The 25,272-nt window shown below is 39.7% G+C and overlaps 1 protein-coding gene across 1 annotated transcript in view; it reads left to right on the forward strand.

Moving 5' to 3' along the window:
- The window catches only part of DCP1 (decapping mRNA 1), a 147,376-nt gene that overhangs the window by 74,488 nt on the left and 47,616 nt on the right, over positions 1-25,272 (forward strand). The window contains exons 5-6 of the mRNA XM_090387439.1: positions 411-573; positions 23,471-24,226. Coding sequence (XP_090243565.1) covers positions 411-573; positions 23,471-24,226 — 919 coding nt within the window. The remainder of the gene's footprint in view (positions 1-410; positions 574-23,470; positions 24,227-25,272) is intronic.

Here is a 25,272-nt window from a genome sequence, read left to right on the forward strand (position 1 = left end):
TTGTTATTATAACTTGTTGGTCTTCTGCATGTGTTTATACATAATTTAAAGAATTTAAAAATGACAACATTTTAGCTTTTTTATTAAAAATGAAAATTTATTTGTGTTAATAGGTGTGCCCAGTTATATCTAAGGATGTCCTAAGTGTTTTTTAAAAGTTTGATTAAAATGGCAAATGTTGATCAATTAAATATTCTATCTTCAACTGCTGTTCCTTATTAAATTTAATTGTACATCAATTTTACACACACACACACACACACACACACACACACACACACACACACACACACACACACACACACACACACACACACACACACGTACACGTGATCTCATAAAGTGAATTTATTGGTTAAATGAAAACTTATTTCTGACTAACTAATCTTATTTATGACATTCTTACCTAGGATGTCAAGAATGGCTGCAACTAAAAAGGAGAAGCCACTTTTACAGAGGCAGAGGTGTGCTTCTGAAAGTGACCACCCGGCAAAACAGGGATCTGTAACTATTCCAGCCAGAGATACAGATATTATATCTTTGCTAACTCGTGCACAAGACGAATATGATAAGGTAAAGCATTTGTTCTTTTATTTTATTGATTATTAATTTTTTGTTGTTTAAATATGTGGCATGGTTTCATTTATTTTATTAGAATAGCCATAAGAAGAATGAGAAATGCTGTTTTCTTGTAAACTTTATGTACTAATAAATACCTGGTACAGAAACATGAAATGAGCCAATCTGTAGAGGGGTGTTTAACAAACCATGCAAAAGCTATTGCCACTCCCTATATGGTTGTTTCTGTGTTTTGTCATTTTGTCAGTAAGGAGCTAGGCATAAACAGAAATACCTGAAATGAAAATACTAACTGGGCACTACCAGTATTTGAAAACCATAGGATTTTATTGGGAGTATAGGGGTGGGGGGGGACAACCAAATCACTGAATCCAAACCCTATAAAAATAAAGTATGTAGTAGTAGTAGTGGCATGTGATGCAAGAAAGCAAATGTATGAGCTTATGCAGGATTAGCCAAAAAAAAAAATACCTGGTACAGAAACATGTACTAATAAATACCTGGTACAGAAACATGAAATGAGCCAATCTATAGAGGGGTGTTTAACAAACCATGCAAAAGCTATTGCCACTCCCTATACGGTTGTTTCTGTGTTTTGTCATTTTGTCAGTAAGGAGCTAGGCATAAACAGAAATACCTGAAATGAAAATACTAACTGGGCACTACCAGTATTTGAAAACCATAGGATTTTATTGGGAGTATAGGGGTGGGGGGGGGGGGGGGGCGGACACCCAAATCACTGAATCTAAACCCTATAAAAGTAAAGTATGTAGTAGTAGTAGTGGCATGTGATGCAAGAAAGCAAATGTATGAGCTTATGCAGGATTAGCCAAAAAAAAAAAAAAAAAAAAATTACAAAACAATCCCCTCTAAATATTTGTCCAGTTCCTCCTTAAATTTATTTAATCTATCAACTTCCACAATGACAGATGGAAGTTTGTTCCAGCAATTAACCACCCGCTGGCTAAAGGCAAATTTCTGCACATCTATTCTACCTCTGTCCTTCCTCAATTTCAATTTATGCGCCCTTAGGCTCATAATCTGAACAAGTGGAAGAATCCCATCAGAATTCAGCGTGCTCAACCCATTCAAGGCCTTATACACCTCAATCAGATCACCTCGCGGGTGCCTAGTCTCCAGCTGCTGCAATTTGCAGAACTTAAGCCTCTCTTGGTAAGAGGATCCCTTCATTCCCTTCACCAATCTTGTTGCGCTTCTCTGTACATGCTCAAGCAAATCTACATCCTTTCTAAAATGAGGCCTACAGACCTGCACGCAGTACTCAAGCCGTGGCCTGACCATTACCTTATGCAGAGGAACAATCACCTCCTTTTCCCTGCTAGCAAAATTCCTGTATATCGTTGACAACACCCCATGACCTGCCCTGGCAGCCTGTCTGCATTGCCCAGAAAAATTCATATCCGACTGCACAATTACTCCCAGATCTTTTTCATTTTCTACCACCTTAAGTGTAGTACCACACAGTTTGGTACGTTTCTCTGGGGTTACTTTTACTCATATGCAGTACTTTGCATTTTTCGATATTAAACTTCAGTTGCCACTTCTCAGCCGATCTGCCCAAATTTTCTAGATCTTGTACCAGAAACACACTGCCATTACTGTCATTAACAACCCTGCCAACCTTTGTATCATCTGCAAACTTCGATACTAAGCCTGATATACCTTCATCAATATCATTGATAAATATAAAAAACAACAGTGAACCAACACCGAACCCTGTGGGACTCCACTAATAACATTAGTCCACGAAGAGCAGCACCCATTGATTACCATCCTCTGTCTTCTCCCACTCAGCCATCCTTTTATCCATTGTAGCAACTTAACCTTAATACCCAACTTACCCTGCTCCAATTTGTACGCTGCCTCCATAGCACATGCTTCTTGATTAGACTGGGGTTCAAGCCCTTGACCACTAAATATGGAGGATGAGGAAAGGTCAGGGAATGACAACTGCATATCCCCGGAGCAATATGGCCTTAGTTGCTAATGCTCCTAAAAACCAAATAACAAACAACAGACAAACAAACAAATGCAATTTGTACAGTAGTCTTCCGTGCACAATAGTGTCAAAAGCTTTCCTGACATCCAAGTAAATGATATCAAAATTATTTTTTGCATCCAGTTCCTTTGTAACCACGTCATAATAACCAATCAAATTTGTCAGGCAAGACTTTCCCTTAACAAACCCATGCTGTGTCTGAATCATTGCTGCAGTCTTTTCTAGATGATCCGGCAATACATCTTTAACCAGTGACTGCATTATTTTACCCGGAACAGAAGTTAAACTAACTGGTCTGTAATTACTTGTCACCCTTCGATTCTCCTTTGTGAATTGGAGACGCATTTGCACATCTCCAGTCTGTGAGGACCTCCACTGAGTTCAAGGATGCTCTCATAATTATGGCAAAGGGTTTGCTTACTTCCTTTGCCGCCTCCTTTAATATAACTGGATAGATCCCATCCACCCCTTTTTTATGTTTAACTTCAACAATTTCTCCTCTACTTTGTTCTCAGTTATTACAAAATCATTAAGCACCCTGTTACAATTTGATAACCTTGTGGCATTTTCAAACCTTAATAACTCCTCACGTGTGAATGTAGATGCAAAATACACATTCAGTTTGTTTTCTATCTGAGTAGGATCATCAACAGTCGAACCATCGATATCAACTGGACCAATCAGATTCTTCCTCTTCCTTTTAGAGTTTATATAAGTAAAGAAATCCGTGCTGTTTTTCTTAGCATCCTTTGCCAAACATTTCTCGTAATCTGCCTTCACCTACCTAACCTCCTTTGTGACTTGATTATGGACTAGCTTATATATATCATGGCTTCTGTGTCGCCTAATAATTTATATGCATCCCATGCATTTTTCTTCTCTGCCACGAGTCTCATTAGTTCATTTGACAACCATTTAGGCCTAAATCTTGAACAATATTTCTTAATAGGTTGAAATGTTTAGTAGCTTCCACTATTAATTCCTTGAATGCTTCCCACTTAAAATTTGCTGTTGTTAACATCATCAGTTGGTTCCACTGTACAGAATTTAAAAACTGTCTGAGGCCACTGTAGTCACCTTTATGGAATCAAAAACTCCTTCCTTTACCCCTGATGGTAATGATATCTTTAAGTAAATCCCACATCAGTATACTGTGATTACTGCCACCTAATGATTCCTTTATCTGCAAATTCTTAATACACGAATGATCACTGCTGATAACCAGATCAAAAGTATTATCCTCTCTGGTTGCCTCTCGAACATGCTGCTGCAGAAAACAATCATTCAATAAATCCACAAATGTCTTACTAGTGTGAGAGTGACCGACCCATAAGTTCCAGTCTATATCTGGGGAGTTAAAATACCCCATTATAAGACATTCTGATTTACTGGCCCACTCTTATTTATCTGTACAATTGTTCATTGTACTCATTCGAGTCATTAGGCCTATAACACGCTCCTACTCTTATTTTTGCTTTCGCAGTGCTTATGTCACACCAAACTGGCTGAACAGTGCACTGTTCATCTATATCAACTGGATGCACTTCTTTTGATTTTGTTTTGCTTAATTAACAGCATAACACCTCCTCCCTTCCTATCCTGTCTATCCTTTCTGTACACATTTTACTCCCCAAATTCCAGTTCTGCATTTCTTATATCTGTGTGACACCACATCTCTGCTATCCCAACAGTATCAGCGTTTGATGTCTTCTTCAAATTCATCAAATTTATTTACTATACTTCTAACATTGGTATACATGCGAGTATACAGTACCTATTCTTATTATTAGTTACCCTAACACATCCCATATACCCACCTGTTTCACGATGACTGCCATCAGTCCCTGAAACCCCCAACACTCTTTGCTCCAGGCTGCTACTTATTCTAATAGAAGTAGTGCAAGAATCACCTACACCTCTGCCTGTGGCTTCTTTTAGTCTGTGAATCCCCCAAGCTAGCAGTTTTCCAACCCACCTAACACTGCCTCGATAGCATCAGCAAATATTCTTGCACCCTTTCTATTTAAGTTTATCCCATCCCTGTATAAACAGTCTCTCCTGTTAACAAACACAGACCAGGCTGAAAAAAATTTTATGCCTTGAGCCTTGCACATTTCCTCCAGGGCCAAATTGATTGACAAGGCTCTGATCATGTACTCCCTCCTATCGGGTCTGTGCAGAATTGCACTTTCAAATTTAACCCTAATTCATGACTTTTTTGCAACATTGACCTGTACTTGTTAAGTAAATCTGCAGATCTCCTATTCTTGATGTCATTGGTGCCAATGTATACAACAATATCACCCTTTGTGCTCTTAATAGATGTATGCTTTACAACGTCATCAGGTTTCGACCCTGGCAGACATATCTATCTTTTTACAGAATATATTCCCCGTCTCCCTGACAATAGAGTCACCGACGATAACTAACTCCTGTGGGACCAGCGCATTCTCCCTTGGAGATTGCCGCTATGTTGCCTGATGCCCAGGAGTGAGCTCTGGCGTTGAGTTCGGCAGCTGAAAGCTTGATGGGCCCTCATATTAATTTCTTCAAGGGCATCTAGCCTACACCTCAAGCTCTCATAGACACTCATCAGAATGCTGAGTTGATGCCGAATTTCTAGACATTGCACCTGGCACACACAAAGACATCCTCCTTAGCTTTTTTTTTTTTTTTTTTATGAGAACCCCAAACACGAGAGGTATTATAACCTATAGTACTTAGTACCGTGCTTGGGTTGAGAAGACGAAAGAAGATATTTGTTGATATTGGACTTGAACTTCTGTAGATTGTAATTTTCAGGAAATACGTATGAAGGAAGGTTGTTCCAGAAAACGGCAGTTGAATGAATAAATGAGGAAGATGAAAAGTTGGTTCTGTGGGTTTGAAGTTGGACAGTAAATGGATGTTGGCTGGTGGCGGCACGTGTTCGGACTGTTTTGAAAGAGAGAGCGGGAATTATAGAAGCCAATTCAGAAGAACAGTGCCCATGGAAGTATCTGTAGAAGAGGCATGCAGCAGAAACAGTGCGTCTATGAGAAAGCGAGTGGAGAGACTCTGTTAGAGATAAAACATTAATTAACCTAACTGCCCTCTTCTGAATGGAATCAAGAAGCCTGAGAGAGGTTTTGGGGGCACCACCCCAGATGTGGGAACAATATTCCATGGCAGGCGGATTTGTGATTTATACAGTGAGCAGCTGTTTGGGAGAAAAGTAACGCCGAGAGCGAAAGAGAAAACCAAGTTTTTTAGATGCAGAGGAAGCAATATTTGTAATGTGCTTGTGCCAAGAGAGATTAGAAGTCAGGGTAATCCCCAAAAGAGATATATCATTTTGCCTAGAAATCGGAGTGTCACTAAAGATAAGCATAGGAGCAGAAGAATCCTTTTTGCGAGATATAAGACAAGATTGAGTTTTAGAAGGGTTGAAATCAACTAAGTTGTCTTTGCCCCACTGGAGAATTACCTGAAGATCGGCATTTAAGGAATTGGCAGCAGATTTTCGAGAACTTGAAGCTGATTGAGCTGGACAAGGTTTCTCAAAATGGAAAGTTGAATGCAATGTGCTATCATCGGCAAAACTGTGGATAGGATTTCCAGTCAATGGAAGAAGGTCATTGATATACAAGAGGAAAAGAGTGGAGGAAAGAACTGAACCTTGGGGGACACCGGCATTAGTGGAGAAGTTAGAAGACAGAGAGCCATCTACCATCACCCTCAGTGAGCGATCAGAGAGAAAACTGGATAACCAATTACTAAAAACAGTTGGCAAACCATAAGATGGAAGCTTGTTTAGAAGACCTTTATGCGAAACACTGACACGATCTGAGCAAACGTTGACATCAGAAGTTTTGAAACAGTAATCAGACCAAGGAAAAGAAGAAAAGAAGTCTCGCAGGTCATCCCATTTTGCATTCTTGTAATGCCAAACAATACGAGGTTGGGAATAGCCGTGAGATAAAGGTTCCATTGGAGAAGAGGCAATCACCAAGTTGTGATCTGAAGTGCCTAAAGGACCTCTCACTTCAACCTCGTACTTAGAAGGGTTGTTTGTGAGAAAAAGATCAAGCGTATTGGCTGTATGATTAGGATTGTCCGGTATTCTTGTAGGTAAATGAACAATCTGTGCTAGGTCATTAGTAATTGCAAAAGCCTCAGCATCTCGACCTGCTGGGTCTGTGTGACTAGAAAATGGAAGCCAGCTGGAGTTGTGAATGTTAAAATCACCAAGGAAAATCATTTATGCTAGATCATGTTCAGTTCCAGAGAGTTCGGCAAACATTTCACAAGTTTCACATTTTTTTAGATTGTAATGCGTTGGAGAATTGCCCCCTCCCCCCCCCCTCAGTTCTCCTCCGAGTCACAGCACTCCTGTCACTTTGTGCCCGTTGCTTTTCTGCTCTAGTCTGGGGCATGTTATTTTAAATGAATAAGATCAATAAATTTAATTAACTAATTGTCAATACTACTCTATCTAATAGAATCCTAAATGCAGGAATGCGAATTAAGCTATATAATGTTACGTTACAGCTACCTAGTTACCACAATTAAAAATTTGAATTCATTACCACTCTATACAAAAACAATGGCTGTAAGATTCGAACGAAACAACAGTTTTTCGTATATTAAGTAGTAATCTGCGAGAACTCTTATCAAAAATAAAAGTAACCAGCATATCTAGAACTATATGGCTACTTATAAAGTTCAATATAAAATAACAATTATGTAAATAAAATGGCAAACACTTATCGCTTTTTCGGAGCCTGTAATTCACAGCTGTAATTTTTAAAGAGAGTCAGCACCCTCAGGATCAAGGGGTAAAAGCAATTCATTCTAAACTAAAAATGAAGCCCGAGGCAAACCAAACAAATCATGATAAGAAGGCTTAAACTAACCTTAGCATAGTATAAGCTAAACTAACTTAAACTAAGTTTAGCTTATAACTTAAACTTAAACTAACCTTTGACAGTATAGTGATTTTGTCACTTGTTTGGAGAGGTCTGGGTTTGGTTGCTATTGATAACCTTGTCTCCAGTCATCAACAGCAAAGGTGGAAAAGTTGGTGATTACTCCAGATTTTCCTGTGAATTATTCCGATTTTTCAGTGTGTATAACATGTAAATCAGCCTATGAACACAGTTGTATTTGCAAAATACAATGGCTCAAGTTGCTGATGCATCTAAAATTCAACGAACTTAACATTCTGCCAGCTTGACCTACAATCTTTATAAACCAAATTCAAAAATTTTGTGATTGAGGAAATCTAGAATAGGGAGGGCCAGGGCAGGGACATTTTTGGGCCTTCTTCTCGCTATGGGTGAATTAGTCAGCTGCTGGCAATGGTTGTTTAACAAAAAAATCCAGTTTTTCTGTAAAATCAAATATTTTTTGCCGTTCTTCATATTCAGTCCATTCAATAGCGTCATTTGTTTCAGTCGCTTCAATCTCAGATTTTTCAGTATTTTCAAATTGCTCATCCATGCTTTCCTCTTCCATCCAGTCTTGAAGTACTTGTTCAATAGTTTCCGGTATTTCAATATCTCCTTCATTTGAAGAAATATTCCTGTCAGGATCTTTACCGAATCATCAGATTCGAAATCTTTTTCATCTTCAGAACTACTACTAAGATTTTCAGCAATTTCTCTTAGTTTCTCTTCTTTTAGTAATTTTCTTTTAGCCATTGCTGTTTAGATTTTTTTTTTTTTCCCAACACATTTGTACAAACTTGGGAAGAAACACAACACAATAATAATGGGGATAATCCAGTGTGCTAATGAACTTGTTTTCACAAGATCTCTAACAATACTGACAAACTTATTGCGATGTTTGTGGGTTTATTTTATCGCTATTAGTTTTATTGCAGTCTGCGCCACGCGTGCAATAAACTTAACAGATTCTTTAAAGATACCGAATTTAAAATTGTAGTTAGGCCAATACGGAAGTTACACACTATACTGAACAATCGCTCAGTTCTTTCAGTGTTCGCAACACAAATTAATGATCTGATATACAACATTTCTTGCAGTGATTGCGACTCGTCTTATCAAGGTTCGACCCGATTCGTGTCGAATATTCTCTTAATATTCGTGTGAATCAACATGAAGCTTCAATTTGTGCGCGTCAGAATTAGCCTTTCATGCCATTAACGAAAAACATACTTTTTTATTTAACGAGGCCAAAATACTTAACGTTCAACGTAATTATACGCGACTATTAATTGCAGAAACTGTTGAAATTAAATTACACAAGAATTCTGTTAATGTTCGGCGGCCATATTTGATCTCAGATGCGTGGACCTGCATGCGCGAAGACAAATAATCTATTTAAGTATCAGGTTTAACCCGATTCGGTAACTTTCATTCCTGTGATCACGACATACGGTCGAAAAGCGTTGTCAGCTTCAGGAAGGAAAATCGTTTTGAATATTTTCGTTAGATTCTTTTAATTGCGTTTATTTGATTTTTAATTGTTTTAAATTGATTTGAATTGTGTTAAATTGATTATTTAATTATTTATATTTTACTCTAATGTACCGGTAAGTTGTCAATTTTTTTCGTTTTTTCCGTTTTAATTTCTGGAGGGTATCATACGGAAGTGTTCTACGCACTATATTGAGGTAAACTCCTCTTATTATTTTATTAATATTATAATCAAAGTAGAACATATTGACTAGTACAGCTCTGATTCATACTATCAGATTCACTGGTATGGATGCTTTCCTGAGTCTGGCGAGGATGCTTGGCCACCATGTTGTGTCAAACACCCCCACAAAATCTATTGAGATGACTAGGAAGCATTTCCTGTCACACACACTACAGCAGCATCCAGAAGGGTCTTGAGCGCATCAAGGGTCGAGGTTCCAGGCTTGAAGCCAAATTGGTTTGGGCTTGAGAGTCCGGCCGCATTGTAGTGGTGTTGAATTCTTTTATGTAGCAACTTCTCTAGAAGCTTGCTTGCCACTGTAAGCAGGGCAATTGGCCGATACGACTCTGGTTTCTCTGGTGGTTTCGTTGGGTTTTTGATGATCAACTTTATGTTTGCTGTCTTCTGGGAAGATGCCTGTAGAAAGACATGTATTGAACAGTTGTAGCAGTAATTGTGGTGTGGTTTCAACTGTTTTCTTCACGATTTCTGGTTCCAGGAGATCGAGTCCTGGACACTTATTGTTTCTGATCTGTGCAGCTGTTTGGAGTTCTTCAACAGTGAAGGGCACCTCCAGTTGCTCCGTGTAGTATTCGTCATTGGCTTGGCAAATCTCATGCTATCTTCAGTGTGTAAGGCTGAACTAGTTCGTGAACGATTGCGTTCAATATATTTCCTATTGACTCGTCCCATTGTGGCCAATGTACCCTGCAGCGTTATTGTTGATGTGATGACTTCACCTCTGGGGAGTTTGTTTGTGGTAATTTTATACACCACTCCCCAGGGGTCGTTGTTTCCAGTGGTGGAGACCAGTTGTTCCCAGGCCTTCCACTTGGATTTTTGAATGAGGTTGGTGTAGCGGTTCCTGGCATTTCTATAGCTTTCCCTCAGGGCAGCGACCTCTGCTGCGGGCCAGCTATGTCGGGATCTTTGAAACTGCTTCCGTCTTGTGATTACTTCGCTTCTCAGCTGTTGGATTTGAGGTGTCCACCAAGGGACAGCACCAGGCCTTGGATTCTTTCTTTTTATTGCTGCTTTAGAAGCTGCTGTGATTATCCTTATGACTTCTCTTTGTAGATCATTGGGTACCCTCAGTTGGGGTTGTTGTCAAAGGTGTTCATTTGTAGCGGCAGTCAAGTGTTCCTTGAAGAGTTTCCAATCAGCTTTTTTAGTTGCAAACCTGTTAGTGGCCTGTTTGATTAGCGGTGATCTGGTTATGGTTCGGAGGATCTGGAATGTAATCACTCTGTTGTCGTCCAGGAGGCCTGCACCTCCCAGTCAGAGATGTAGCCAGCGATGTTGTTGGTTGCTAGGGTGACATCTATAGTTGCCTCCCACAGGATGTTACAGAAGGTTGGTAGCTGATTTGGTCTGTTGGTTGATACTAGAGGGGAGGTTTCCAGGAGCTCCTCAAGGAGCTGTCAATTTCTTGTCCCTTGGTGGTCCAGTGTGGTGCTATGCCAGGTCGGGGGTCCAGCAATTTACGTCGGCACCAATGAGAATCCTCTGGTTGGGCAATGTATCGAGTAGTGTCTGTAGGTACCGGGTTGCAAAGAATATTTTCTCTCCCGGCCTGCAGTATAGGGAAACTACTTAGATAGGCCCCAAGGCTGTAAGTAGGTGGATGCAGGCTGCTCAGGGAGTACACAACTGTGTGAGCTTCGTTGCAGTTACATTTGGATTGGGCACCAGAACAGCTGCCCAGGGCATGTAGTCTTCCACCTGGATGACCTTGTATGTCACTGGATATCCTCTCACACGCTTTAAGTGTATGTAAGGCTCCTGGAGGATGATGTCAGCATTCACTTCATCCACTAGGTATTATAAGGTATAAGGTATGTTCGTGTCAGACGGCGCCTGGGATTTCTCCCATCTCCGTGTGTGTTCGCTGTATCGAGGACATTACACTGTCAAGCCAGAGACTTGAAAATGTGTGGGCCATGTCTGTGCAGTGTGATATGTTGTGCCCATTGTTTGTTCGGCTTATTCGCAGCCAGGCCCCTAGTGGAGCCCGACGTTGCCCATACCTCGCCACGTGAAGGCTAGTCGGGTGTGCAGAATCATGACGAGTTGCTCCGGCTAGTTCTGCCACCTAGTTACCTAAAATAAAACAAAAATAAAAAATATATATATACAGTCGAACCTCCCTATAATGAATTCAATAAATCCAGCGAAAAAATTCGTTATAGAGAAATTTCGTTATACAGAGAATATCTTTTTTATTAGAAGTTATCTAATTAGAAAATGAAAACGAATCTACATTAATTTTTAATGTACTAATGTATGTTATTTCAAAAACATACTTATTTAAATTACATTTACACAATTTTCGCTGGTAAGTATCACAAATTAAAAAAAATCTGTAATTTTCGTTTCACAGTGCAATTAAAAAATTGTCTGATTCTCAAAGAAAACCTCACATTTGATCAGAGCAAAAAAAAAAAATTATCAGGAACATTTTTACAAAACTGTAGACCCATTCGAACTGTTAATCAAGCGTTAATCATTTCTTCGCGAGTTGGCTTTTCTATGGGCTGTTCTGATGCGTCATCGTCAATTTCTTTGTGATCATGGTCGTGTTTAACATTGTTCAGTAGTATTTTATCTTAATTTGGATGTTCTGCTGTGATCTACATAAACATAACTATCCAGTGTTATTTCATTTTCGATGTTTCCGGACGATTCTAATAATGTCCAAAAGTTTTTCAGTTGTGAAAGGGGCAGTTCATCTTGTTCGTCCAGTTGTTGTTCGACTTCCGTATTCAATGCAAATCCCGCTTTCAAAAAACAATTTTGAATAGTATATTCAGTGACATCGTTTGTCCAAACTTTTGCCAGTTCAGAGATGCAATTTCTAAGGTTAATTGTAACCTCCAAGTTTCTATTTTCTGATAATGCATTGACAATCTTCATTATTATTCTCTTTCGATAATGAAATTTAAAATTTTTAATAATGCCTTGGTTCATTGGCTGGAGTTTTGACGTTACTTTTGGTGGTAAAAACAACTTCGCACTTTTAAGTTTGGCAGAAATACTGGCTGTTATTGTTATTGTGGTTTTTAGGAGCATTAGCAACTAAGGCCATATTGCTCCGGGATATGTAGTGGTCATTCATTCCCTGACCTTTCTGCATCCTCCGTATTTGGTGGTGACTGGCTCGAACCCCGATCTAATCAAGAAGCATGTGTTACACACTGCTGCTCCTTCCCATCTGGCTACGGAGGCACCGAGAAATACTGGCAGGATGTGCCGGACAGTTGTCAGTTACCAACACAATTTTCCTTTCCAAAGATTTTGTGCCTCTAAAACATTTTGGGTTTTTTGATATTCCGATGACTAAAAGTCTGAATTTTTAACTTCCTGTCATATTTGATCCAACTAGCACAGTGATTCTTTCTTTGCTTTGTTTTCTGCCAAAACATTTATCATCCTTAAAATAAAAGCAAGTGTTCTATTCGGTAAACATTTAAAGAATAAACCTATTTCGTCAACATTAAAAACATCCTTAGTTTCGTATTCTTCCAAAATCTTCTTTTAAGGTATTGTTCCTCCAACTGTTGCAATCTTCTTCACTTACATTAACACTTTCTCCACAAATAACCTTTGCCACAATTCTGTGGCGCTTCTTAAATTTATCTAGCCACCCAGTGCATGCATTAAATTCTGTATGTCCAAAGGACTGTGCAAATTTCAGAGCTTGTTGCTTAATTATTAGGCCCAATATTGGAATATTCTTTTCACATATCATATGCACCCATTTTAGAACAGCTTTATCAACATCTTCGTATATACACAACTTAATTTGCTTCTTGTCTGCTCCTCCTTCAATTGCATTTAAAATTGATTCTCGATTTTTTTAAAATCGTAGATAAACTGCTTGCAGATATGCCATATTTCTCTGCAACATCCTTTTTCTTAAAACCCTGGTCAGTTTCATAACAATTTTTGCTTTATCATTAATACTTAAACACTTTCTCTTCGACATTGTTTTCGCAATTGTAAAAATTACTGGACTGCAGCTCTTGCTGATACATACACTGCAAACTTCGCTGCGCGGCCAATTTAATGAATTGTTATTACAGGTACCGCCTACTCAATGACGTTCCCTTGCCAGTTCAACAGTATCACTCCCTTTGAAGAAATATACGACTTTGTGGATTTCTTTTATTCTGCTTTCATTCATATATATACACGAAAGAAAATTTATGATTAACGTATGCTGTATGTTACTTTTCAGAAAAAAAATAAAAATACAAGAGCATATAGCCTATGTGATTGATGACAAACGAAATTTAAAAAAAAAAAATCATGAAAACCATCTACTGGGAGTCCAGTTAGATGAGAACAGACATATCATATAATAATTGACATGAAGGTCACGTGGTACAGTTGAGGTGAGAAGCGAATGTCACTCAGTAGGCGTTACTAAAAACCGACTATGGTAGCATTATATGTATTGCTGCCGCAACATGCTAAAGATTTACCGCAGCGAATTTCGTTTTCCCCCGAGCCAACATCAATTTACAAATCTACCCTATTTATTGTAAAGTTTACGACCACTTTTAAGAAAACCCATTTGGTTTAATAACTAACAAAAATGAAACAGACCCTCCTACGGGCGTCAATGGCCACAAGTGTTCACTAAAAGGATGATTATTTAATTCCAGATGCTAATGCGCAATTTCAGAAGGAAGGAGGCAGTATATTTGAGCGGCTTTTTAGCAGCAAATGCTTGAAAATCTTCAAAAATGCTTTACTAATTTTTTTAAAAATTCGTTATAGAGAGATTAACACTTCATTATATGGGGTTAATTTTACATGTAATTTCGTTTCAAGGTGCAATGTTTTGCGAAAAAATTCATAATATAGAGAAATTCGTTAAATAGAAGTTCGTAATAGAGAAGTTCCACTGTATATACACGCATTTGACATTAGTTCTTGATCGATGATTGGGGTTGAACTTTTTGGGAGATGTGTTAAAAGGCCTAATAGGTCGGGCAGAATTTTGTTATTAAATTTAGACGTGTGGGCTATACGTTAGATGAAAGATAAGTGGGAGGGAGGGGAGGCTAAAGACTGGAGGGCGCCTCCGTAGCCAGGTGGGAAGGAGCAACAGTGCGTAGCACACGCTTCTTGATTAGACCGGGGTTCGAGCCTGTCACCACCAAATACGGAGGATGTGGAAAGGTCAGGGAATGACCACCGCATATCCCAGAGCAATATGGCCTTAGTTGCTAATGCTCCTAAAAACCAAACAACAACAACAACAACAGCTGAAGACTGGGGGTAGAAGTAGAAGTAAGGGGTCGATAGAGGAGATGACCCCTGCTAGGCAGTATGGCATGCCCATGCCTCACCAGGCGAAGAGATGGGTCGGCAGGGGAGGGAAGAAACAGCATATCTCATCTCCCTCCTGCCGGGGATAGGGAATTAAAGATGAATAGGGTTAGGGTACCCCATTCTGCTCGCCATATAGCATTTGGTAGCAGAGCTGCTAGTGGTCCTAGTCCATTCCCAGGAGCAATCAGACCAAAGCATGATCGTTCATGGGTTGGTTCCCGTCCATTCTGCAGTCTTTACTGTCAAAAGGTCCGGGTTTGCTTGTTGTGGTTTGTGGGGTCTTTCTTGTGTCATTTCCCATCCATGTGGTGGTGTTTGCGTCAGTGTTGATTATAGAGTCATTTCTCATTGATTCAACTTTAGGTCCAATTCAGGGTTTAGTGCCTTGATTATCGGAGGCCGTTGGGTTCCAGGCGTCTTCTGCGGGACGATTTCCTTCGAGGTTTGTTCAGTTCCTTATTGTGTCAGTGGTTGGTTGCGGTTCACTGCGATAGGAGCTCTGTCTTGTGAACAGGGCCTGATATTCTTCCCTGGTGTCCAAGATGTGTGCTCCTGGCCGTATGGCAGATACTGTATTTTGGTGATGAGTGCACTGCGGAGGTCATCATAGAGCTGGTAATCATGCATGAGGTGCTTCCAGCTCCCTGCAGGTGCAGGTGGGATCTTCCTGTATTCCGAGTAGGGATAGCTTTGCATTCAGAGCTCCATGTCTTGTCAGTAGGTATGTGACTTGTAGGCCCGGGGAAAATCTGGGTGGGAAGTTCGGAAAAACCCGGCCAATGTTGGGCAGAAACTTTCTGGTTTTCTTTTCCATAGTCTTGCTATTGATGATGTCGGTGGTGAATCCCAAACACGTCTGTAGGATATCCTTGTCCAGGTGAGGCCACGTGAGGCCCCGTCGAATGATCTCTAAGTCCAGTGGAAGGACACCAGCAAGGACTTGCAGGGCATGCAAGCTCGAGTAATGGTCAGAAGGATTGATCAGTGAATCAAGTCAATGATTCGTTTATTGACAACAGTTGTGGCTTTTTGATACCATGCGCCAGATGCATATGTGACTTTTGGGGTGAAGATGGTTTTATAGAAAAGACATAGCACCCTTGTCCAGGCCCCAGTCTCTGCGGGTGACTGTGGCAACCAGTGCAGTGTATCGTCTGACTTTTGTGCGCAAGTATTTCAGATGGTCCTGAAATGATAGATTCGGATCTAGAATCATGCCTAGGTACTTTAGCTGTTTTGAGAATTTAATTGTTTTCTGGTCAATCTTGATTTGTGGAGGCCACCTGAGGTTGAGGCACCCCTTGAGCAGAATGGAGTTTGTCTTTGCAGAGGATATTCTAAGTTGATTTTTCTTTGCCCATTCCTGAAGGGTGGACAGAGCCTGGTTTGCCAGTGTCTCCAGTTGTGCCCTTGAGTCTGCTGACACTGTTAGTAAGAGGTCGCCAGCAAAGGCCTGCGATTTTACCTCATCAAGGTCTATAGCTAGGAAGGAGTCCATTACTATGTTCCACAATAGTGGTCCAAGGACCGAACCCTGTGGACAGCCACGAAATGTATTCTTGGAGAGGGTCCCATAGGGAGCAACAATCCTGATAAATCTGTTTGTGAGGTAGCTCTTGATGATGCTGTAGAGGTTGCCTGGGATCCCAGCAACCCGAAGCTTTGCCAAGATGCTCGGCCACCAAAGTGTGTCGAACGCCCCAGGAAAATCCATGGCAATCACGAGGAAATACTTCTTGGTGCATCTTCTTACTTGTTCTTGTAGGCGTGTTAAGGCATCCACGGCTGAGCGACCCCGCCTGAAGCCAAATTGGTTGGATGAGACCAGTCCAGCCCTGTCATAATATTGCTGTATTCGTCCCTAGAGGAGGCGTTCGAGTAGTTTACTTGCAACTATGAGAAGTGCGATCGGTCTGTACGATTCTGGGAGGTGTGGTGGTTTGGTCGGATTTTTCAGGATTAGTTTGACGTTTGCTTTCCTCCACGAGGGTCGGGAAGGTGCAACAGTGAAGACAGAGGTTGAGCAACAGGTTCGGGGAACACTCTACTGTCTTTTTGATGATTTCGAGCTCCAAAAGGTCCGGTCCAGGGCATTTATTTCCCCTAATGAGGGTGGCAGCACTGTTGAGCTCTTCTACGGTGAAGTGAGGTTCTGTTGTTGCTGTTTGATAGCTTTCATTTTCTAAGCAGAGTTGGATCTGCTCTGTTGTCTCCGGTTGTATAGCCGGGTGGAAGACTGTGTCCAGGATATTGGAAATGGTCTGCTCCCAGGTTGTGGACATGCCTCCTTGGGTCAATATGGTGGCGGCAATAACTTCCCCCTTGGGGGAGTTTATTCATGGTCAGTTTGTAGATGATTCCCCAGGGGTTCTCGTTTCCCATGCACTCCCAAGATTGCTGTTTACAGCTTCTGATTTGGGCTGTGTAAGTGTTCCTTGCTTCTTTGTAACATTGTCAGAGTATTGTGACCTCTGCCGTCGGCCAGGAGCGCTTGGCCCGCTGAAAGGCCTTTCTTCTGGTTTGTGTTTCTTTCCGGAGTCTTTGCAGTTCTAGGTTCCACCAGGGCACAGCCCCAGGGGTTGGATTTTTCTTTTTAAAAGCGATGTCGCTTGTGTGCGTTATGATCTCTGTTATCTTGCTTTGGAGGTGATCTCTAGGTAATGAATATTATCGAAAAAAAGTTTAATTGAGAAATACAGGTGATCCCTGCTTTAACTAACACTGATAATTCGTTCTGGAAAAACAGAGCGCTAAGCGAGCGCAGTATTCCCATAATGTAACATATGTATTTGTGAGTCGTGGTCTGTACCACTGTGACTCACAAATAATAAATGGTAGTGAAAATATGCCAAATGTCGGTCAAAATATTTAATATTAAAAATCTGTACATATAAAATATTCTCTGTTACATACGTATATAATTATGTGGATGGCCCTGGGCTGTTGAGTTTTTATATCTTTGGTCGATTTTGGGTTGCACTTTGGACCTCTTCTTAGTAAAATAAAAGGGGTTTTACTTTAAAATCCCCCACGCCATTACCACTCAACAATAAAGTTAACTGAACCGTTGCCACTTAGAAGCCTAGCATGTTTTTTTTTTTTTTTTTCTCTTCACCTCTTCTTTCGATATGAAACTTCTTTTAGGCATTCATTTCCGAAAAAGTCCTTTCATGTATGTTAAAAACTTGTTGAGAAGTATAACACCTCTCTTCAATAATTTTAAGTTTTTTTTTAAAGTTTTGGCTCCTTGATCTGCACTTACGTAAGGGCTTCTCCCTGAATTTTAAATCTATTGAACCAGCACTTACTAGCTTTCAATGGTTCCACATTTTTTTTTTTTAAGTTGAGCTTTCTTCAGATCATCATATAGGGCTAATTGCTTTTTATTTAATAATATTTACCTTAATGGAATTGTGCGTTGGATATTATCTTCAATAAAATTATTTAGAAGTCTGTCCATTTCAATTATAATAACCGGCCTAGCCATAACCAATTTAGTTGCTTGCAGTGGAACAGCCGTCTTTCTCTCTGCTGAAATTAAATCTTTTTTTTTTTTAATTGTTCTTACAATTGAATCTGCCAGTCCTAAATGATTGCACATATCCATTTGTTGCTGAATGGAATCGATTTGCTTCGAAGCATATAATTTAATTTTCAAATTCAGTCTTTTTCTTACCTTAGTAGGCTTCATATCGCATCCAGATGTAGCTTTTTAATTCTTATCTGCCATTATTAATCTTCGAAAATGTAACTGCGATGCATTAATTATTATACGATGTTCGAGTAAACTGTCCATTACCTAACACTGTACTGAGTGATGACTAGACTTCGGATAAATGCATATAACGCAAATATTACAAGCAATTTACGTGATCATTTTTTAAAATTTTGATCTTGGAACAAGTCACCGTACTGCAATTAAATTAGCGTGGAAGAGAATTTCACTGAGTGTGGGAAAATTTTGCAAGTCGGCGTGGGAAACTTTTTAATGCTGTTTTGGTATTCATTTTTAAGCTGTCGACTACATCAGATGAAACATTTTCATTAAACATACCAAAAATTTAATATGTATGCTGGTAAAAGAGCGTTATAGTGAGTTGACAGCATTAGAGTGAGATATGGGTTATAATATATGAACAGTGTTATAGAGAATAATCGTAGAGCAAACTGCTTTGTAACTAGGCCTGCTGTACAATTCTTTTATGAGTAATATGGCTAAAAAATTAATCAAAAAATACATTTTTAATCTTTAAGCAAGAAAATTTATATTTTAATATATGGTGCTCGCACATATTGTAAGCTGCAAAATCTTGCTTGCCTAAAATAAAAGGTTAAGAACCCCTGCTCTAGTTACTCAGTTTCTCACATGTGCCCTTCACTTTTTTTTTTTTAAATATTTATATACATAAGCAGAAATATGTAATTTTGAAATTTGCACAATTGAAATTACATGCCTAATTCTGTGCATCTATAATGGTTTATTAAATTGAAAATAGAAGTTACTAATATTTGTATACATAATATGCAAGCGGAAGTATTTTGAAATTTTGCATGTAGTTCTGAAATTCCAATACTTCGTGGTTTTATAAACCTGAAAATGGAAGTTAATGATAGTATTGTGTTTGTGCCTGTCTGTCATTCAGTCATAGTAGTGTATACAATAAAATTCATTTTAGTGAAGATTGTTTTAATTAAAAATGCTTCTAGGTCTTGGGGCCTACTTCCCTTGTTTATTAGTACTTTATCAATCTCATTTGAACAAATTAGTCTGGTGAAAAATTCAGTGCAGAGTATTTTTTCTTGACACAAGGTACACTGAAATGGTCTCTGTCTCTCTTGCACACACACACAAAAATTGTGTGTAATGACAAATTTAGGTATTAGTAGTTAACTTTTTTTTTTTTTCTTTTTTATATATAAACATTCCCATAAGCAGTTCACCCATTCGACAAAACATAGCATTAGTAATTGAGTTCAACTTAGGCAGTCTGATCCCACACATTTCCATTTGTGCTACAGTTGAATTTTTTCTTTACCGCTAGTAGACTCGCTAGTAGACGAACCCACCTCTTGGCAAGTTTATAATTACACTGCATTCACGTAGACAGTAATTCGATGTCAGTATAGATAAACATTGTGAATTAACAGACTTTGAAAGAGGGATGATAGTCAGTGCTCAACGCATGGGTCACTATCGTGGAAGTGGTACAGAAATTACACTATCCCCGTTCAACAGTATCAAGAGTGTATAGGGAATGTGCCATTTCCAGAATAACATCTCATCATGGACGGTGCTGTAGGTGCAGAAAGGTGAACGATGAATGTGCCCGTCGACGTCTGTCTCACATTGTTTCAGCCAACCAGAAAGCAACAATGGCACAAATCATTGCCATCTTCAACGATGGAGGTGCCAGAAATGTCTCCACCAAGACCATCAGCCGTATCATTAGCCACAATAGGTTATGGGAGCCGCCCACCAGAATCCCATTGCTAACACCACGACAAAAGATTCTACGCCTGAACCGGGCAAAAGAACATTGGCACTGGACCGTGAATAATTGGAGGCTTGTCTCCTGGTCCAGTGAGTCCATCTCCAGTAATTTGCAGCAGGCAGGAGGGTGTGTGTGTGTGTGTGTGTGTGTGTGTGTGTGTGTGTGTGTGTGTGTGTGTGTGTGTTGGAAAACACAAGAAGCTATGCACCTGTCATGTCAACAGGGTGGAACAGCAGGTGGACAGTTCGGTAATGGTCTGGGGCATGTTTAACTGGCACATGTTGGGACCTCTGGTACATCTTGATGCATCTCTGAACGGTCCAGGTTACATGTCCATCCTTCTGCATCCCTTCATGGTCACCATGCACCCACAGGGCAATGGATTTTTCCAGCAGGACAATGCAACTCCCCACAGAGCTGTGGTGACTAGAACATGGTTTGAAGAGCATTCTGCAGATTTTACCACCACAGAATGGCCTCCCCATTCACCGGACATGAACCCTGTGGAGCATCTTTGGGATGCTGTGCCTAGGCCCATTCGAGCTTTGGATCCTCCACCCAGGAATGCGATGTGCCTCCGTAGCCAGGTGGGCAGGAGCAGCAGTGCGTAGCACACGCTTCTTGATTAGATTGGGGTTCAAGCCTGTGACCACCAAATACGGAGGATGCGGAAAGGTCAGGGAATGGATATGACCCTCTGAGGATATGACCACCGCATATCCTCTGAGCAATATGACCTTAGTTACTAATGCTCCTAAAAACCAAATAACAAACAAACCCAGGAATGCGACGGAATTATGGACAGCGATGCAGCAAGGCTTGGATGGAAATAACTGTGGCCAACCCTTGTCCAGTGGGCCATATGATTTCTGTCCACTCTGTGTATATACTCTGCCGTATTTCTGAATGTATGGTATTTCTTTTAAATAAACTATGCTTTGAGAACAACACTTTAAACAAAATCTTGAATTCAGTCATTTTATTTATTTTAATATTGGCTTAAGTTAATATTTAACATTTTCCAGAATATGTACATATACACTGAGTGATCACTGAATTATGACCACCCCTATGAAAACTGAATGCGACCCGTTGACCACGTGAGGTGCGAGAGTGTGGAGTTACTCAACCTATGCAGCATAGATAAGGGGTCAGTGGTTCAGTAGGTAGTAAAATTCTGAGCGTGATGGGTAAAAGAAAGGATTTATTGGACTTTGATAAAGGATAGGTTGTGGGTGCTCGACGAGCTGGTGCCTCGAATTCCCAAACGTCTGAATTGGTGGGGTGTTTGAGAGCTACTGTAGTTAGTGTGCCAGGACTGGTGTCAGAATGGTCAAACAATGACCTGACAGTATAACTGCAAAGGTCAGTGAAAGGTTGATGTTAGAGGTGAGTGCCGGGTCCGACGACTCGTACAGACGCAGTACTGTTGAAGAGTTGACTACCCAACACAACATGGGCCAACCCGGAACAGTATCTAGCATACCATGCATCGCACACTCGCATATGGGCTATACCAGCAGATGACCCATATGGCATCCTCTCCTAACCAAGGTTCATCGCCGTAAAAGATTCGCCTGTTGCAAAGAACATGCAAGTTGGACTTGGGAAGACTGGATGAAGGTGTGCTGGTCAGATGAGTCACGTTATTTACTTCACACCGTGGATGGTCATGTACGGATTTGGTGTTAACAACTCTTGATCCATCATGCATACTATCAAAAGTGCAGGCCACGTCAGTTGTATGGTGTGCGGCATGTTTCATTGGCAGGAACTTGGTCCTCTGGTGCATGTGGAACAACATATCAATGGTCTCCGCTACTGTCAACTGCTTGCTGACTGTGTACACCCTGCTATGTTACACTTTTTCCTGAATGGCTATGGTGTCTTCCAAGATAACTATGTGCCGAGCCATCGGGCACTTGTGCAGGAATGGTTTGAGGAACACACTTCTGACTTCCAGCATATCGATTGACCTCCAAACTTCCCCGATATCAATTCCATAGAGCACTTGTGGGACACTATTGAAAGGCATATCAGACATCTGGATACAAACCAATCACCTCCATACCTGCATTGCTGACCGCATTACACACAGCTTGGTTAGCCATACCTCCCGAATGCTTCCAACATCTTGTTGAATCAATGCCACATCGAATAGCTGCTGTACTGATGGCAAAAGGAAGACCTACGAAGTATTAGGTAGGTGGTAAAAATTCAGTGATCACTCAGTGTATAAGAAGTCCACAAGTGCTCTCTCAAATCCCTTACTCTTCTGTTGATCTCTCTCTCTCTTTCTCTCTCTCTCTCTCTCTCTCTCTCTCTCTCTCTCTCTCTCTCTCTCTACTTAGTTTGGACTGATTGCAGCCATTAGTGAATCACAACAATGGTAAATAAAGCTGGGAATCAGGGAGAAACTTTACGCAGAATTTTGCCTTTTCCTGTTTCCTAAGAGGCATGGTTGCATACAACATACTACATACTTACCTCACACTAGGACTCGCTTGTAGCTTCATCACAGAGGACCTACGAAGTATTAGGTAGGTGGTAAAAATTCAGTGATCACTCAGTGTATAAGAAGTCCACAAGTGCTCTCTCATATCCTTTACTCTTATGTTGATCTCTCTCTCTCTCTCTCTCTCTCTCTCTCTCTCTCTCTCTCTCTACTTAGTTTGGACTGATTGCAGCCATTAGTGAATCACAACAATGGTAACTAAAGCTGGGAATCAGGGAGAAACTTTACGCAGAATTTTGCCTTTTCCTGTTTCCTAAGAGGCATGGTTGCATACAACTTACTGCATACTTACCTCACACTAGGACTCGCTTGTAGCTTCATCACAGAAAACATGCAGCAGATATGGAAGAAATCCTTGGTGCCACCCATACAGAAGAAACAATGTTTTTGTGATTACTCCTAGCATGTTTATCTTTTATTATTTGAGTGCACTTCATTTATACATGGTGTTTTTTCATACTTTCAAGATTTAACACCTGAAAACAAAAAAAAAGTTTCATATAAATGTATCCAATTCTGAACTGTTATGGCACTGTGTGTTTGAATTAAAAAAAAAAAAAAAAAAAAAAAAATTGCTATGGAGTTTTTGAGATAAAAATAATAAATAGGAATAAGCAATGTACGTAGTATGAATAAACGTTTTTCTAAGTATTTATCTGCTTACTCTTAGTTATTTTATTATTATTTGCTATTGATGTCCCCACAGCATTTTTTAAACAGCCATAACTTTGTAACTGTTCAGAATCAGACATGTTTATATAAACATTTTTCATTGTTTTCAGGTCCTGACCTGATCCTGAAAGTACAGCCCTCACTTATGTAACCACTAGAGTCTTGTGTAAATGTTAATTCCTTGTTTACTTAATTTTTTTTCTGTTTTAGAGGCTGGGTTCAAAGTCAGATGCAAAAGTTAAACCTGTGATTAAGAGTGATCGCAAGACTGGTGATATAATCCGCCCGACTCCTGTGAGAGCTGGTGATGTGGTCCAGACTTCCTCAGGACTTCCAGTTGCTGTGGACACACTGTTTGCTCAGGCTGGAGACAATCAGTGCCACCTATCCATTGGATCATCTTCTCAAAATAGCAATCAGTGTGATTCTACTTTCCAGATTAGGCCATCGTGTACTGCAGATTCATCTGATGTGTCAAGAACTCATACTAACAGTGATGCCGGAACCATTTTACAGAGACTTCTGTCTAATCCAGCACATACTGTAGAACATATTGAGAAACTGCAGAGGAATGAAGAAGTATATGATTCAGTTCCTAGAACAAGATCAGCAACTTGTACTGCAGGGATGGGTCTCTCTTCTGTGGATCAATCATCAGAAAACAGTGCTCTTCTTATAACAGACCTGCCATCTGTACAAAGTTTGGAGCAGGATTTAAAAGAGAGATTAAATTTGCTTCCCAAAACAGGAACAGATAGCAAAAAGCATGGCTCGGGGGTAGTTACTACCATCACCAGTGACGCTAAAACTAGTCAGCAAAAACCTAAAAGTCCACTGGTTGATGATCATTTAATGCTAACACCAGCCATGTTTGAACAAATATCCTATTCACTCACACGGCCTTCTTTTCTCAGACAACCATTGCAAGCTAGTGATACTAGTGTTACTTCTGTTCCAGCTGCTCTGGTAAGTTAACTGTTTATTTTATATTTAAATGTTAGTGTTGGTTTGGCTGTACTGTGCAAGAAAGGTGGAGGCTTTTGCCGCACTGACCAACAAAAAAAAAAAAAAAAAAAAAACCTTTACACCGTATAGCTGTAACTCTTTGGATTTATGAGAGAAAATCAAGTTTTTTTTTTTTTTAACTTGATTTGACCTTTCACCATTGTAATATATATGGTGGTAAAGATTTCTCCATCTTTTTGCAAGAACTTGGTTTTTCTCTCTTTTTTTTTTTTTTTTTTTTTACAAAAAGTTAGAATTAAAATAAAACTACACTAAAATTGGTTTGTTTGTTTTTTTTCCTTTTTACAAAAAGTTAAAGAATTAAAATAAAACTATATTAAATTGGAGGTTTTTTTATTTTGCAAATTTCTACTTATTTTGGTTAGTGAATTGGTTGTCAAGTGTACTGCTATTGTCATTGTGAAATAGGGATGCACCATAATAGCATTGTGTGCCATAATTTGTGATAATTCATCAGACTTTTGTGGTGGGTAGCTAATTAACAATGTCTTTCAATCAGATGTTAAAGAAATGCAGCATAACTTCAGACAACATGCAAGGTTTCCCATGTATTGTAAAATCTGGGAAAGGTAGAAATGTTGCCCTGTGTATTATATGCTTAATGCTGATGCAATTTTTCCTATTGCTAATGTGCAGAAGTTTGTCTTCAGCCAGCAGGTAGTTTGACTGTTGGAACAAACTTCCATGTGTTTTTGTGGAAGTGGGAAGTTTGAATAAATTCAGCGAAGAACTAAATATGTTGGAGGGAATGAACAGGTGATATTGGAATTTTTTTTTTTTTTTGCTGATACTATGTAAAAAATGTAAATTTGCTTTCTTGCATCATTTGCCACTACAAATATATAATAATATTCATATGTATTTTTGAACAACATGTCATATGGACATGTTCAGAAATATGTTTTCCAACAGTGAAATAAAAAAAAATATATGGTTGTGGAAGAACAAAAACAACAGGCATTATTAATGAAATGCACAGTATAGCT

This window comes from Mastigoproctus giganteus, chromosome 13 (genome assembly GCF_048544385.1).
Source record: "Mastigoproctus giganteus isolate SK-2022 chromosome 13, ASM4854438v1, whole genome shotgun sequence".
NCBI classification, from domain to species: domain Eukaryota; kingdom Metazoa; phylum Arthropoda; class Arachnida; order Uropygi; family Thelyphonidae; genus Mastigoproctus; species Mastigoproctus giganteus.